General features: G+C 40.1%; 1 protein-coding gene across 4 annotated transcripts in view; it reads left to right on the top strand.

The window, feature by feature from the left end:
• LOC118392568 (circadian locomoter output cycles protein kaput) overlaps nucleotides 1–16,124 on the top strand; it is a 53,902-nt gene that overhangs the window by 18,239 nt on the left and 19,539 nt on the right. For 3 of the 4 annotated variants that reach the window (XM_035784639.2, XM_035784628.2, XM_052460255.1), the window contains exons 3-4: nucleotides 26–270; nucleotides 4,490–4,581. In XM_035784639.2, the coding sequence (XP_035640532.1) occupies nucleotides 4,562–4,581 (20 nt within the window). In that variant the 5' untranslated portion in view covers nucleotides 26–270; nucleotides 4,490–4,561. The remainder of the gene's footprint in view (nucleotides 1–25; nucleotides 271–4,489; nucleotides 4,582–16,124) is intronic. The other variant, XM_035784633.2, reaches the window with a different exon arrangement.

Raw genomic sequence — 16,124 nt, 5'->3', positions numbered from 1 at the left:
GTAATGTCTTCTGTTTTGTAACCAGTTAGAGCATCCGATGTAGCTGTCATGTGGTACATCCACAGCCCAGCACGGCGGAATGCTCAGCTCAGCAAGGAGCCGTTGACAACCGCTGGCCTTTGACAAAGGATCCTCCCAGTGACTCTTGTAACTACCCCCCTTCCCTAGGGGGGACACAGACCTCTGCCATCCCCACAGTGCCTCCACATTGGGTGGACCTTCATCCTACACCACACTCCTCATCCTCCCACAGAGTCTGCTAGACAGGAGGTAAGGTTGGGCCGGGTGCTGCTGCCCCTCAGGACAAGAGGCTGTGGGTTATTCTGTGTGAGATAGATATACGTATATCTCTCACACACACACAGTTGAAGTCGGAAGTTTACATACACCTCAGCCAAATACATTTAAACTCAGTTTTTCACATTTCCTGACATATAATCCTAGTAAAAATTCCCATGTCTTAGGTTAGTTAGGATCACCACTTTATTTTAAGAATGTGAAATATCAGAATTATAGTAGAGAGCGATTTATTTAAGCTTTTATTTCTTTCATCACATTCCCAGTGGATCAGAAGTTTACATACACTCAATTAGTATTTGGTAGCATTGCCTTTAAATTGTTTAACTTGGGTCAAATGTTTCAGGTAGCCTTCCACATGCTTCCCACAATAAGTTGGGTGAATTTTGGCCCATTCCTCCTGACAGAGCTGGTGTAACTGAGTCAGGCTTGTAAGGCCTCATTACTCGTACACGCTTTTTCAGTTCTTCCCGCAAATTTTCTATAGGATTGAGGTCAGGGATTTGTGATGGCCACTCCAATACCTTGACTTTGTTGTCCTTAAGCCATTTTGCCACAACTTTGGAAATATGCTTGGGGTCATGGTTCTTTTGGAAGACCCATTTGCGACCAAGCTTTAACTTCCTGACTGATGTCTTGAGATGTTGCTTCAATATATCCACACAATTTTCCTCCCTCATGATGCAATCTATTTTGCGACGTGCATCACTCCCTCCTGCAGCAAAGAACCCCCACAACATGCTGCTGCCACCCCTGTGCTTCATGGTTGGGATGGTGTTCTTTGGCTTGCAAGTCTCCCCCTTTTCCTCCAATCATAACGATGGTCATTATGGCCAAACAGTTCTATTTTTGTTATATCAGACCAGAGGGCATTTCTCCAAAAAGTATGATCTTTGTCCCCATCTGCAGTTTTAAACCGTAGTCTGGCTTTTTTTATGGTGGTTTTGGAGCAGTGGCTTCTTCCTTGCTGAGTGGCCTTTCAGGTTATGTCGATGTAGAACTTGTTTTACTGTGGATATAGATCATTTTGTACCTGTTTCGTCCAGCATCTTCACAAGGTCCTCTGCTGTTGTTCTGGGATTGATTTTCACTTTTCGCACCAAAGTATGTTCATCTCTAGGAGACAGAATGCATCTCCTTCCAGAGCGGTATGACTGCTGCGTGGTCCCATGGTGGTTATACTTGCGTACTATTGTTTGTACAGATGAAAGTGTTACCTTCAGGTGTTTGGAAATTGCTCCCAAGGATGGACCAGACTTGTGGAGGTGTACAATGTTTTTTCTGAGGTCTTGGTTGATTTATTTTGATTTTCCCATGATGTCACGCAAAGAGGAACTGAGTTTGAAGGTAGGCCTTGAAATACATCTACAGGTACACAGATGATGTCAATTAGCATAACAGAAGCTTCTAAAGCCGTGATGTCATTTTCTGGAATTTTCTAAGCTGTTTAAAGGCACAGTCATCTTAGTGTATGTAATCTTCTGACCCACTGGAATTGTGATGCAGTGAATTATAAGTGAAATAATACGTCTGTAAACAATTGTTGGAAAAATTACTTGTCATGCACGCAGTAATGTCTTAATTATAGATTGTTAACAAGAAATTTGTGGAGTCATATATATATATATATATATATATATATATATATATATATATATATATATATATATATATACATACATATATATATATATACATACATACAGTGGGGAGAACAAGTATTTGATACACTGCCGATTTTGCAGGTTTTCCTACTTACAAAGCATGTAGAGGTCTGTAATTTTTATCATAGGTACACTTCAACTGTGAGAGACACAATTTAAAACAAAAATCCAGAAATTCACATTGTATGATTTTTAAGTAATTAATTTGCATTTTATTGCATGACATAAGTATTTGATCACCTACCAACCAGTAAGAATTCCGGTTCTCACAGACCTGTTAGTTTTTATTTAAGAAGCCCTCCTGTTCTCCACTCATTACCTGTATTGACTGCACCTATTTGAACTCGTTACCTGTATAAAAGACACCTGTCCACACACTCAATCAAACAAACTCCAACCTCTCCACAATGGCCAAGACCAGAGAGCTGTGTAAGGACATCAGGGATAAAATTGTAGACCTGGACAAGGCTGGGATGGGTTACAGGACAATAGGCAAACAGCTTGGTGAGAAGGCAACAACTGTTGGCGCAATTATTAGAAAATGGAAGAAGTTCAAGATGACGGTCAATCACCCTCGGTCTGGGGCTCCATGCAAGATCTCACCTAGTGGGGCATCAATGATCATGAGGAATGTGAGGGATCAGCCCAGAACTACACGGCAGGACCTTGTCAATGGCCTGAAGAGAGCTGGGGCCACAATCTCAAAGAAAACCATTAGTAACACACTACGCCGTCATGGACTAAAATCCTGCAGGGCGACCTTGCGTGCGCTGCTCAAGCCAGCGCATGTCCAGGCCCATCTGAAGTTTGCCAATGACCATATGGATGATCCAGAGGAGGAATGGGAGAAGGTCATGTGGTCTGATGAGACAAAAATAGAGCTTTTTGGTCTAAACTCCACTCGCCGTGTTTGGAGGAAGAAGGATGACTACAACCCCAAAAACACCATCCCAACCATGAAGCATGGAGGTGGAAACATCATTCTTTGGGGATGCTTTTCTGCAAAGGGGACAGGACGACTGCACCGTATTGAGGGGAGGATGTATGGGGCCATGTATCGCGAGATCTTGGCCAACAACCTCCTTCCCTCAGTAAGAGCATTGAAGATGGGTCGTGGCTGGGTCTTCCAGCATGACAACGACCTGAAACACACAGCCAGGGCAACTAAGGAGTGGCTCCGTAAGAAGCATCTCAAGGTCCTGGAGTGGCCTAGCCAGTCTCCAGACCTGAACCCAATAGAACATCTTTGGAGGGAGCTGAAAGTCCGTATTGCCCTGCGACAGCCCCGAAACCTGAAGGATCTGGAGAATGTCTGTATGGAGGAGTGGGCCACAATCCCTGCTGCATTGTGTGCAAACCTACAGGAAACGTATGATCTTTGTAATTGCAAACAAAGGTTTCTGTACCAAATATCAAGTTCTGCTTTTCTGATGTATCAAATACTTATGTCAGGCAATAAAATGCAAATGTATTACTTAAAAATCATACAATGTGATTTTCTGGATTTTTGTTTTAGATTCCATCTCTCACAGTTGAAGTGTACTTATGATAAAAATTACAGACCTCTACATGCTTGGTAAGTAGGAAAACTCGGCAGGGTATCAAATACTTGTTCTCCCCACTGTATATATCACACATGCAGTCAAAGGTTTGGACATACCTACTCATTCCATGGTTATTCTTTATTTTTACTATTTTCTACATTGTAGAATAATAATGAAGACATCAACTATGAAGTAACAAATATGGAATCATTTCGAAACCAAAAGTGTTAAACAAACAAATATTTTTTATATTTGAGATTCTTCAAAGTAGCCACCCTCAGTCTTGACAGCTTTGCACACTCTTGGCATTCTCTCAACCAGATTCATGAGGTAGTCACCTGGAATGCATTTCAATTAACAGGTGTGCCTTGTTAAAAGTTAATGTGTTGAATTTCTATCCGTAATGCGTTTGAGCCAATCAGTTGTGTTGTGACATGGTAGGGGTGGTATACAGAGTGAGCTCTATTTGGTAAAAGACCATATAATGGCAAGAACAGCTCAAATAAGCAAAGAGAAATGACAGTCCATCATTACTTTAAGACACGAAGGTCAGTCAATACGAAACATTTCAACAACTTTGAAAGTTTCTTCAAGTGCATTCGCAATAACCATCAAGTGCTATGATGAATCTGGCTCTCATGTGGACCGCCACAGGAAAGGCAGACCCAGGTCTGATGAGTCCAACATTTTATTTAATGAGGAATGCTTTTCCAACAGTCTTTAAGGAGTCACAACACAACTGATTGACTCAAACGCATTAAGAAGGAAAGAAATTCCACAAATGAACTTTTAATTGGTTTCTTCATGATCCCATATGTTATTTCATAGTTTTGATGTCTTTATTATTCTACAATGTAGAAAATAGTAAAAATAAAGGAAAACCCTTGAATGAGTAGGTGTCCAAACTTTTGACTGGTACTGTACATTATTTTTAGTTTCAGGCTGTAATTGTAATTTCACTGTTAATCTCGCTTTTTCTGACAGGTTCATTCACAAATGTCTACCTCACGATTAAAAGGCCCCTCTCCATAACTGCGACCCTGAACAGGCTACAAAATGACTTCCAGTATAGGCGGGTGAGTTAGTCTACCAATCTCCTCCTACACTTGAGAGAAATGGATATCCTACCCTACCTGCTCATCTAACTGGTAGATGGTCTGGTCTGTCAAATCATCTGTGACCTAACAATCTATAAAATAAAACGTTTTTTTAAATGTTCTCAATCTGTGCTTTACTTTGCCTGGATTTAGTTGTTATGATGATTTCAAGCAACATTTGGTGGATCTTTAGGTGTGTGTGTGACTGACCTGTGTGCATGGGTGGCTCTGGACCTGTTTTAACTGGCTGGGGTAGCTGAGTGACAGCAGGAATGTCCCACCAGCACGGGATCTCCCGCCTTCATCCCAGGATTAGCATGCCGCTCAGCCCTGCTCCGCTTTGAGTGGTTGGTGTTTATTATTAAATATCTATATTTATGATTTAAAAAATAATAATTTACCCCTTTTTCGTGGTATCCAATTGTCTCATCGCTGCAACTTCCGTACGGACTCGGGAGAGGCGAAGGTTGAGAGCCGTGCATCTTCCGAAACACAACCCAACCAAGCTGTACTGCTTCTTGACACAATGGCCACTTAACCCGGAAGCCAGCCACACCAATGTGTCGGAGGAAACACTGTACATCTGGTGACCGTGTCAGCATGCACTGCACCCAGCCCGCCACAGGAGACACTAGTGTGGGATGGGACAAGGTCATCCCTGCCGGCCAAACCCTCCCCCAACTCGGACGACGCTTGGACAATTGTGCACCGCCCCATGGGTATCCCGTTCACGGCCGGCTGCGACAGAGCATGGACTTGAACCCAGAATCTCTAGTGGCACAGCTAGCACTGCGATGCTGTTCTTTAGACCACTGCTCCACTCGGGAGGCCATGGATGGTGTTTTTACTCTTCCCCTGATGTGTGTGTGCCGTCTCATGTGACAGAGGTGGGCCAGCCAGGGCCTGGGGCTTCTGTCGGCACCACTGAACTCCCCCTTTACTGTCATTAGAGCAGGGGAGGCGGGTGCGGTGGGTGGTCAGTAAAGAGTATGGAACATGTCCTCATGCTGAAGGAGGGGCTTAATTTGGCCAATCAAAGGCAAATAGTTTCCTAGAAGGAGAAGTTGGGTTCCTATGGACTATGGAGAGTACACTCATTCCCCCCTGGCAGGGATATACTATACCTTGCCAGGTCGACATTGTAAATAATAAGTTGTTCTTAATGGACTTGCCTGGTTCACTCTTTACACTCATACCCACTCATAAAATTAGAGGTCAACCGATTAATCGGAATGGGCGATTTTAATTAGGGCCGATTTCAAGTTTTCATAACAATCGTCATTTTTGGACACCGATCATGGCCGATTATATTGCACTCCACGAGGAGACTGCGTGGCAGGCTGACTGCCTGTTATGTGAGTGCAGCAAGGAGGTAAGGTGCTAGCTAGAATTAAACACATCTTATAAAAAACAATCAATCTTAACATAATCACTAGTTAACTACACATGGTTGATGATATTACTAGTTTATCTAGCTTGTCCTGCGTTGCATATAATCAATGCAGTGCCTGTTAATTTATCATTGGATCATAGCCTAAATCGCCAAACGTTTTTTTTAACAAGTGCATTTTTGAAAAAAACACTGTCGTTGCACCAATGTGTACCTAACCATAAATATCAACTCCTTTCTTAAAATCAATACACAAGTATATATTTTATAAACCTGCATATTTAGTTAATATTGCCTGCTAACATGAATTTCTTTTAGCTAGGGAAATTGTGTCACTTCTCTTGCGTTCTGTGCAACAGTCAGGCTATATGCAGCAGTTTGGGCCGCCTGGCTCGGTGCGAACTGTGAAGACCAACTTCACCAAACGGGGGATGATTTAACAAAAGCGCATTTGCGAAAAAATCACAATCGTTGCACGAATGTTCCTAACCATAAACATCAATGCCTTTCTTAAAATCAATACACAGAGGTATATTTTTTAAAACCTGCATATTTAGTAAATCCAGGTTAGCAGGCAATATTAAACTAGGGAAATTGTGTCACTCGTTGCGAACTAATTTGCCAGAATTGTACATAATTATGACATAACATTGAAGGTTGTGCAATGTACCAGGAATATTTGGACTTATGGAAGCCACCCGTTAGATAAAATATGGAACAGTTGCGTATTTCACTGAAATAATAAACTTTTTGTTTTCGAAATTATAGTTTCCGGATTTGACCATATTAATGACATAAGGCTCATATTTCTGTGTGCTATTATGTTTATAATTAAATCTGATTTGATAGAGCAGTCTGACTGAGCGGTGGTAGGCAGCAGCAGGCTCGTAAGCATTCATTCAAACAGCACTTTCATGCATTTGCCAGTAGCTCTTCCCTGTGCTTCAAGCATTGAGCTGTTTATGATTTCAAGCCTTTCAACTCTGAGATTAGGCTGGTGTAACAGATGTGAAATGGCTAGCTAGTTAGCAGGGTGCTCGCTAATAGCGTTTCAATCGGTGACGTAACTCGCTCTGAGACCTTGAAGTAGTTGTTCCCCTTGCTCTGCAAGAGCGATGGGTAACGATGCTTCGAGTGTGGCTATTGTCGATGTGTTCCTGGTTCGAGCCCAGGTAGGGGCGAGGAGAGGAACGGAAGCTATACTGTTACACTGGCATTACTAAAGTGCCTATAAGAACATCCAATAGTCAAAGGTAAATGAAATACAAATGGTATAGAGAGAAATAGTCCTATAAATACTAACTACAACCTAAAACTTCTTAACTGGGAATATTGAAGACTCATGTTAAAGGAACCACCAGCCTTCATATGTTCTCATGTTCTGAGCAAGGAACTTGAAAGTTAGCTTTTTTACATGGCACATATTGCACTTTTACTTTCTTCTCCAACATTATTTGCATTATTTAAACCAAATTGAACATGTTTCATGATTTATTTGAGGCTGAATTGATTTTGACGTATTATATTAAGTTAAAATAAAAGTGTTCATTCAGTATTGTTGTAATTGTCATTATTACAAATAAATAAAAAAATTGGTCGATTTTTAATCGTTATCGGCTGTTTGTTTTTTTGGGGTCCACCAATAATCGGCATCGGCGTTAAAAAATAATAATCGGTCGACCTCTCGTTAAAATAGCAGATTTGGATGCTGATAAATGCCTAAATTGAAATGCAGTGGGTGTACAAAAACATGCTATATGATGTCAGCTCAAGGTCTCCGATTTACAGCTCAGTATTGGTTTTGACTGACAGCCGTTCTGAATGTGAACACTGCGTGTGACAAGAAGTTGCCCCACCTCCCGCAGTTTTTTTTTGTCTGAGTAAGGGAAATGCTCTAAATAGAGGTCTCATAAATATATTGAGTCGTTAAGGATTATAATAAATACCATTTTGATGTCATACAAGCGAGCCAAACTCCCGTTATACAAGCGAGCCAAACACACCTAAATCTGCACTTCACATTTCCATATCATAAAACAAATTTCATAGTGTCAACGTTTATGATCACTCTGCTTCATGTACAGTTACAAGTTGACATGGTGTCATACCCTGGGTTGTCCTGAACAGAATGAGCCTATGTTTGTCATATTGTGAAGACGTTTGGCGGGGAACACGCATTTGAATGCACTCGTCACTCTTTTCTACACGGTGCATTCAGAAAATATTCAGACCCCTTGACTTTTTCCACATTTTGTTACGTTACAGCCTTATTCTGAAATGTATTGAATACATTTGTTCCTCCTCTACCTACACACAATACCCCATAACGACAAAGTGAAAAGATATTTTTTTGTGCAAAAGTATTAAAAATTAAAAACAGAATCTTATTCACAAGTATTCAGACCATTTTCGATGAGACTCTAAATTTTGCTCAAGTTCATCCTGTTTCCATTGATCATCCTTGGTGTTTCTACAACTTGATTGGAATCCACCTGGGGTGAATTTCTAATTGTTTGGACATGATTTGAAAAGGCACACACCTGTCCATACAAGGTCCCACAGTTGACAGTGCATGTCAGCGCAAAAACCAAGCCATGTGGTGGAAGGTATTGTCCGTAGAGCTCCGAGACAGGATTGTGTCAAGGCACAGATCTGGGGAAGGGTACCAAAACATTTCTGCCACATTGAAGGTCCCCAAGAACACAGTGGCCTCCATTCTTAAATGTAAGAAGTTTGGAACCACCAAGACTCTTCCTAAAACTTGCCACAGGGCCAAACTGAGCAATCGGGGGAGAAGTGACTTGGTCAGGGAGGTGACCAAGAACCTGATGGTCACTCTGACAGAGCTACAGAGATCGTCTGTGGAGATGGTTGTCCTTCAGGAAGGTTCTCCCATCTCTGCAACACTCCACCAATCAGACCTTTATGGTAGGGGCCAGACGGAAGCCGCTCCTCAGTAAAAGGCACCTAAATGACTCTCAGACCATGAGAAACAAGATTATCTGGTCTGATGAAACCAAGATTGGTTAACTTGATTGGTTTCCTCAAGTCCGGGCTCTGGAAATAGCTGTCCAGCGATGCTCCCCACCCAACATGACAGAGCTTAAGAGGATCTGCAGAGAAGAATGGGAGCATCTCCCCAAATACAGGTGTGCCAAACTTGTAGCATCATACCCAAGAAGACTTGATGCTGTAATCACTGCCAAAGGTGCTTCAACAGATTACTGAGTAAAGGGTCTGAATACTTAAGTAAATGTATATTTCAGTTTTTTTTATGTTTAATAAACTTGCAAATAATTTCTACACCTGTTTTTTGCTTTGTCATTATGGGTTATTGTGTGGAGTTTGAGGGGGAAATGTAAAAATAATAAGAATAAGGCTGTAATGTAACAGTGTGGAAAAAGTCAAGGAGTCTGAATATTTTCCGAATGCACTGTATGTGCACTTGCCATGTGAAAGCCTAACACTGTAAGATCATATTTTACAACTTATCCATGTTGGTCTTAGAACATGTTTCAAATAATGCCCACCAGACCGGATTGTGAATTATAATGGAACATTTTTGGAATGCATAAACAACAACCGTAATTATGTGATAGTGGGGATGCTGGGCTGTATTCCAAAAGAAAACGAACAAGTCTGCTTGCTCTAGTTCCTCGACAGCACAGCTGAGAGCTAAAAATAGCACCTTTTTATAGTTGAAGACTCTTCTTTGAGTCATAAAAGTGCACTGGAATTATGTAGGAACCGTGCACACTTTGGAGAGGTACAGTGCCTTCAGAAAGTATTCACACCCCTCAACTTTTTCCACATGTTAAAGTGGGATTAAAATTCATTTAATTGTGATTTTTGCTGACGGTCTACACAAAATACTCTGTCAAAGTGGAAGAATAATTCTAACAAGAAATTTGACAAATAAAACACTATCTTGAGACAATACATGTTAGAAATACCTTTTGGCAGTGACTACAGCTGTGAATCTTTTAGGATAAGTCTCTAAGAGCTTTGCACACCTGGATTGTACAATATAAAATTCTTCAAGCTCTGTCAAGTTGGTTATTGCTATTATGCTATTTCCAAGTCTTGCCATAGATTTTCAGTCAAAGCTAACTAGCCCACTCAGGAACATTCAATGTCATCTTGGTGAGCAACTCCAGTGTAGATTTGGCCATGTGTTTTAGGTTATTGTCCTGCTGAAAGGTGAATGTGTCTCCCAGTGTCTGTTGGAAAGAAGACTGGACCAAGTTTTCCTCTAGGATTTTGACTGTGCATAGCTATATTGTTACTTTCTTTCCTAAAACAACTCCCTTTCCGATGACGAGCATACCAATAACATGATACAGCCACCACCAATGCTTGAAAATATGAATAGTGATACTCAGTTATGTGTTGTTGGATTTGCACCAACCTTAACACTTTGTATTCAGGACAAAAAGTTACTGTCATTTAGGTTAGTATTGTGGAGTAACTACAATGTTGTTGATCCATCCTCCTTTTTTTTCATATCACAATCATTATTATTATTTTATTATTTTATTAAACTCAGTTTTAAAATCACCATTGTCCTCATGGTGAAATACCTGAGCAGTTTCCTTCCTCTCTGGCAACTGAGGTAGGAAGGACGTCTGCATCTTTGTAGTGACTGTGTGTATTTATACATCATCCAAAGCCTAATTAATAACTTTACCATGCTCAAAGGGATTTTCAGTGTCTGCTTTTTATTTTATTTTTTACATCTACCAATCGGTGCCCTTCTTTGTTAGGCATTGAAAAGCCTCCCTGGTCTTTGGTTGAATCTGTGCTTGAAATTCACTACTCGATTTGAGGGACCTTACAATTATTTTTATGCGTGGGGTACAGAGATGGGCTAGTCATTCAAAAATCATGTTAACCACTATTATTGAACACAGAATGAGTCCATGCATCTTATGTGATTTTTAAGCACATTTTTACTCCTGAACATTTACGCTTGTAATTTATCATATTTTTGATAAGGTTCTATGAAGACAATTCCACTTGACATTATGGGCTTATTGTGTGTATATCAGAGACACAAAATCAAAATGTAATCAATTTGAAATTCAGGCTGTAACACAACAACATTTTGAAAAAAAGTAGAGTTATGAATCATTTCTGGAGACACTATGTGGCCACTTGGAGACACCAGTTAGACCTCTCACTCAAAACCTTGTCATTTTTTCATCCTATTTTGCACCTTCCCCAAATTACCATGAATATTATGTTACTGAATGTATCCAGAGTATTGTCAGATTTCGTTATCAACAAATGCAACGAAAGTACAGCAAATGTAAAATGCATATATAATCAACAGTGTAATGTTTGGATTCAGTCTTGTCAGATGAACTGTTTTGTCCTCAACTTTTAGTCTAATTTTCCCATAATCTCAAATGTTCCCCTTTTTTAAATTGCTGCCATGGTTATGCATATATTTTCCATATTTCTTCTGTAAGAAACATTTCAATTTAGCCCTATTCATATAGGACAACTCCAGCAAGTGTACGGGGTTGAATAGAGGTTAAAACATTTTAAATCCATTTATTTATTCACATTAGCTGCTACTTAAAGGAACAAATGGTAATTATTTGTGATGATTGAAAACAAACTGCACAACCGCTATAGAAATACCCTTTGTCAAAATTCCTTCATTAGTTTTGTGTAAGGTATGTTGATAGTTTAGCAGGGGTGTCAAACTCATTTGCCCTGTGGGCTGCATTTGGTCTTCACTGAGGTTGAGGGCCGCACATAATATTTATATTTATATTATATTTATATTTCCTCCCCGTCAAAACGTGCAAAAAATTGTCCTCTATCAATCTCTTCTAGGAATTTTCTACGTTCCCTGACTGTCTAGCTTTCGTTTCAATGACTAATAGCAAGCTGGACAGAGTGAAGAGACTAAATGTAGGTCCATTATTTTTTGTCATTTCATTGTCGATTTGAGATTGTTTTTCAGGGGAAAATTGACAAAAACAAGATTAAAATGGGCCTTGAGTTTGACACGTGGTCTAAGGTGTGTTGATGGCAGTTGTGTAAGTATGTTTTGTGTGAGCAGGGCCTGTTGCTCATTGTCCCTTGGGGAATAGGTTTTTGTTGCCACACCTATAGAGCCCTCCGGTCTTCTGTAGCTCTGCCTCCTGTAAGGCAGAGGTTAGAGCTGACGAACACTATTACCACCGTCTTAAATACACAATCCTCAGGCTTTACATGGCATCATATTAAAACACTGGCAGCTTTACGTGGCTTAATTTAATTGTGTGCTATGGGTGGAATTTAATTTGGTCATGTGGCATCTTTAAGGGCATGTTGTTAAAGCTCTACCTCCAGGAAGGGGAATGTAATAAGAACGTTCTTCTTTCCGTCCATATCATTTCACATATCTCCCGAGTCCCATTCTCATATGAGAGCAAACACCATTCGGGTAAATAATAAGCCAGAGCCTGACTGTACTTGTATATCTTTGGCTTGATGTGGGATGTACAATAGAGCTGGGATGATAAACCCAAAATTACCCACACCGACATTGCCCTCTTACCGGAGCAGTTTGCTTAGGTCGGTAATTTAAAATGTTTCTACACAACGTTCCTGCACATTTTTTTTGTTCTTAGACGATTTTTTTGGCCAACATTGATCGCTCCCTCTCCCCACTGTGCGCACAGAGGAGGGAGGGATGCTTTCTGATAAGCACAAGCATATGACCATTGCTCCAAATGCAATTGCGGGACAGACTGTTTTCAAAGTTACTACTGTTTTTTTTCTCACCTCTTAATATGGAGTTTATGCCACCACTTTACAACCGGAGTATGGTTTTGATGTGCCCACGGAGCGGAGTGCACCATTTGCGCTGAATATGCTTACATCAAGTAGCCTAGGCCAGTACTGGAAAGTTTTGTTGGACATTACATTTACTGATAGCTAGATTGCTAACTCTACATGGCTAAGTGTTTTGAGTTCTCACTTCCACACGTGGTGAACAATATAACCTAGAACAGGGGTGTCAAACTCATTCCATGGAGGGCCTAGTGTCTGCAGGGTTTGGGTTTTTCCCTTTCAATTAAGCTCTAGACAACCAGGTGTGGGGAGTTCCTTACTAATTAGTGTGAACCTGCAAACATCTCAGCCCTCCGTGGAATAAATTTGACACCTGTGGCTGAGGCCAATAGGCGTGGGCAAATTCATCTCTGAAGACCTCAAAACAAATCTGATCATTCTGGATCCTATTTTGACAGGTTGCACATCAAAATATCCCTGGAAATAATGTACATTTTCTATCATAGGCTATACCATCTCAGTTACTTGTCTTGGCACAACAACAAACTGCCACTAATGGAAAGTAGGCATAATTGTCCATTTAAAAAAAATATCTATAAATAAATACGTTAGAGATGTATATCTCAATCGTTGTATTTATCACTATCAAGCAAAATTGTTACATTTTATATTACTTTTGGTCCATATCGCCCAGCACATGGTTGTAAAATGCTTGTTTACTCTTCATTACTGTATTTGTTGTTTGCTATTAAACTATTGTGTTTCTACATTGTTGACTTTAATGGGCATGTCTAAAAATAGCATTGGTGAGTGTAATTGGAGCTTATTTGTTTGAAGTAGCCCAGGGGTAAAAACACAGGCACCACATTATTCTCATGCTCACACAGCATGCACAGAAATGCATGAAGGCAAATTGGGTACAGATGCACACATACAGAAAAGCATGCCAGTATATGTCATTCCACAGAATGTCATACGCTCAGATCAGCCCCCCCCCCCCAATTGGTCCATTAATTATTGTTCAATGAGAAGTGTGCAGTGAAAATAGACCTTGGAGGGAGAAACCTTGAGGGAATCTTATTTGAGTCAGAAATGTATGTTCATATGACAGGGAAGATATAGGAAACCTTGCAAAGAGCATATCCAACTGACAATCTCTTAGGAAAAAAAACTAAGTAACTGATGTTGGCACAAGATGGAGGGAAAGTTGGAGCATAACTAACAAAATGACAGTTTATGAAAATATAGGCTTAATCCAGTATAAACTAATGTATGGAATTTATTATACATGAGAGAATTCACAAATTCTACAGCACAACTGCAGAGTCATGTCTTTAAGTGTAAAACTAATAATGACTCCATAATCCAAGCTTTCTGGGAATGCTATAAAGTCTGGAAGTTGTGGGCAGCGCTAGAAAGTTGGCTGTCAGAAGTATTACAATGTAAATGTACTTTTAATCTGTCTGCCTGCATATTTTAAGACGTGCTTATGGGTGTGTATTCAGTGCTTGACTTGTGCCGAAGCTGTCCGGAGCACCATACTGGCACTTTCAATTTTCTGGAATTGCATACCGGAAACTCTATAAAGTAGCCTTTTGCTGGCCCAGATTCACACATCCTGGCAAAAAAAGGTTGATCAAAGTGGAATGAAGGTGGGATCTTCATTGAATAGCAATGGAGAGTGGGCATTCATTTCCTGATTTACGGTTTGTTCAATTTATTTGCCGTTAGTCTGTGAATCCTTGAGTGACAGTAGGCTGTTCGAGATTGCACTGATTAAAAATGTGCCAGATGAGGGTCAAATAAGGGTTTGTGTAGTCAAGAGAAGTCATGGAAATGAGTTTCATAATTGTTGTTAATATAATTAATGAAAGCACATATCTTGCCATTATCAGAATGGCCCTTCAGTGCATGTCTGATGCTGCGTGTGTGCCAGTGTGAGTGGGCCGTTGCCCGAGGGGAGAGAGTGCGTCATTTCAGTAGCAGGTATAAAATAATTGCAGACTAACTATACTGAACAAAAATATCAACACAACATGCCGCAATTTTAAAGATTTTACTGAGTTAGAGTTCATATAAGGAAATTACTTGAACTCTGTGAAGCATTTGTTTGGGCTGCAATTTCTGAGGCTGGTAACACTAATGAACTTATCCTCTGCAGCAGAGGTAACTCTGGGTCTTCCATTCCTGTGGCGGTACTCATGAGAGCCAGTTTCATCATAGCGCTTGATGGTTTTTAAAACTGCACTTGAAGAAACTTTAAAAGTTATTGAAATTTTCCGTATTGACTGCCCTGCATGTCTTTAAAGTAATGATGGACTGTCATTTCTCTTTGCTTATTTGAGCTGTTCTTGCCATAATATGGACATAGCCCTATTTGGTAAAAGACCATCTTCTGTATACCACCCCTACCTTTTCACAACACATCTGATTGGCTCAAACACATTAAGAAGGAAATCAATTTTGCACATAAACTTTTAACAAGGTACACCTGTTAATTGAAATGCATTCCAGATGACTACCTCATGAAGCTGGTTGAGAGAATGCAAAGCTGTCATCAAGGCTAAGGGTGGCTACTTTGAAGAATCTCAAATACACTTTTTCTTTGGTTACTACATGATTCCATGTGTTATTTCATAGTTTTGATGTCTTTACTATTATTTTACAAATAAAAAAAAAACTTGAATGAGTAGGTGTCCAAACTTTTGCTTTTGATCTGTCCGTCGTCTACTTAGACATCTTGCTTTGAAGTAGCCTACCTTATCCATTTGATCCCTGATTTATTGAATGAAGAAATCATTTTATAAAGACAAAAGTATTTGGTTGTGATGTTGAAAAAGTCAAGCCTGCACACCCAGGAGCTCTCCTGATGGAGGGTTGACCACATGTTGATAACATGTGACTAACAGTTCAGTTCTATGTGGGGGCAAAATGCCTTGATCAACGGCAGGAGTTGGTATATCTACATGGGATTAGACAAAAGTTTTCCAGTGTCAATAATGTTTACTTTTTCATGTAGGCTATAATAAGTCATGAAAATATGGTTCAAAGTATAGAGGTCTATATAGCCTAATGCAATTTGTGAATTTCGGTGAACATAGTATAATGTACCGACTTGGAAAAAGACAGCTCCTGCAATTCTTCCATCCCAAGTCAAGCACTGGGTGTAGTGAGATAAGCAATGGGCTGGACAATTCTCTTCTCATCTTGAAAAAACTTGGAAGTCAATCAATCTGCCATCATTGACACAATGGAAAAATCTAATCATTTATTATTGGGATAGCATGGTGGTTTGAATCTGAAGTGTATGAAAAAACTGACAAATACACACACACACATGAAA

The sequence above is a fragment of the Oncorhynchus keta genome, chromosome 1 (genome assembly GCF_023373465.1).
Source record: "Oncorhynchus keta strain PuntledgeMale-10-30-2019 chromosome 1, Oket_V2, whole genome shotgun sequence".
Taxonomy (NCBI): domain Eukaryota; kingdom Metazoa; phylum Chordata; class Actinopteri; order Salmoniformes; family Salmonidae; genus Oncorhynchus; species Oncorhynchus keta.
This window is presented reverse-complemented; position numbering and strand designations above follow the sequence as displayed.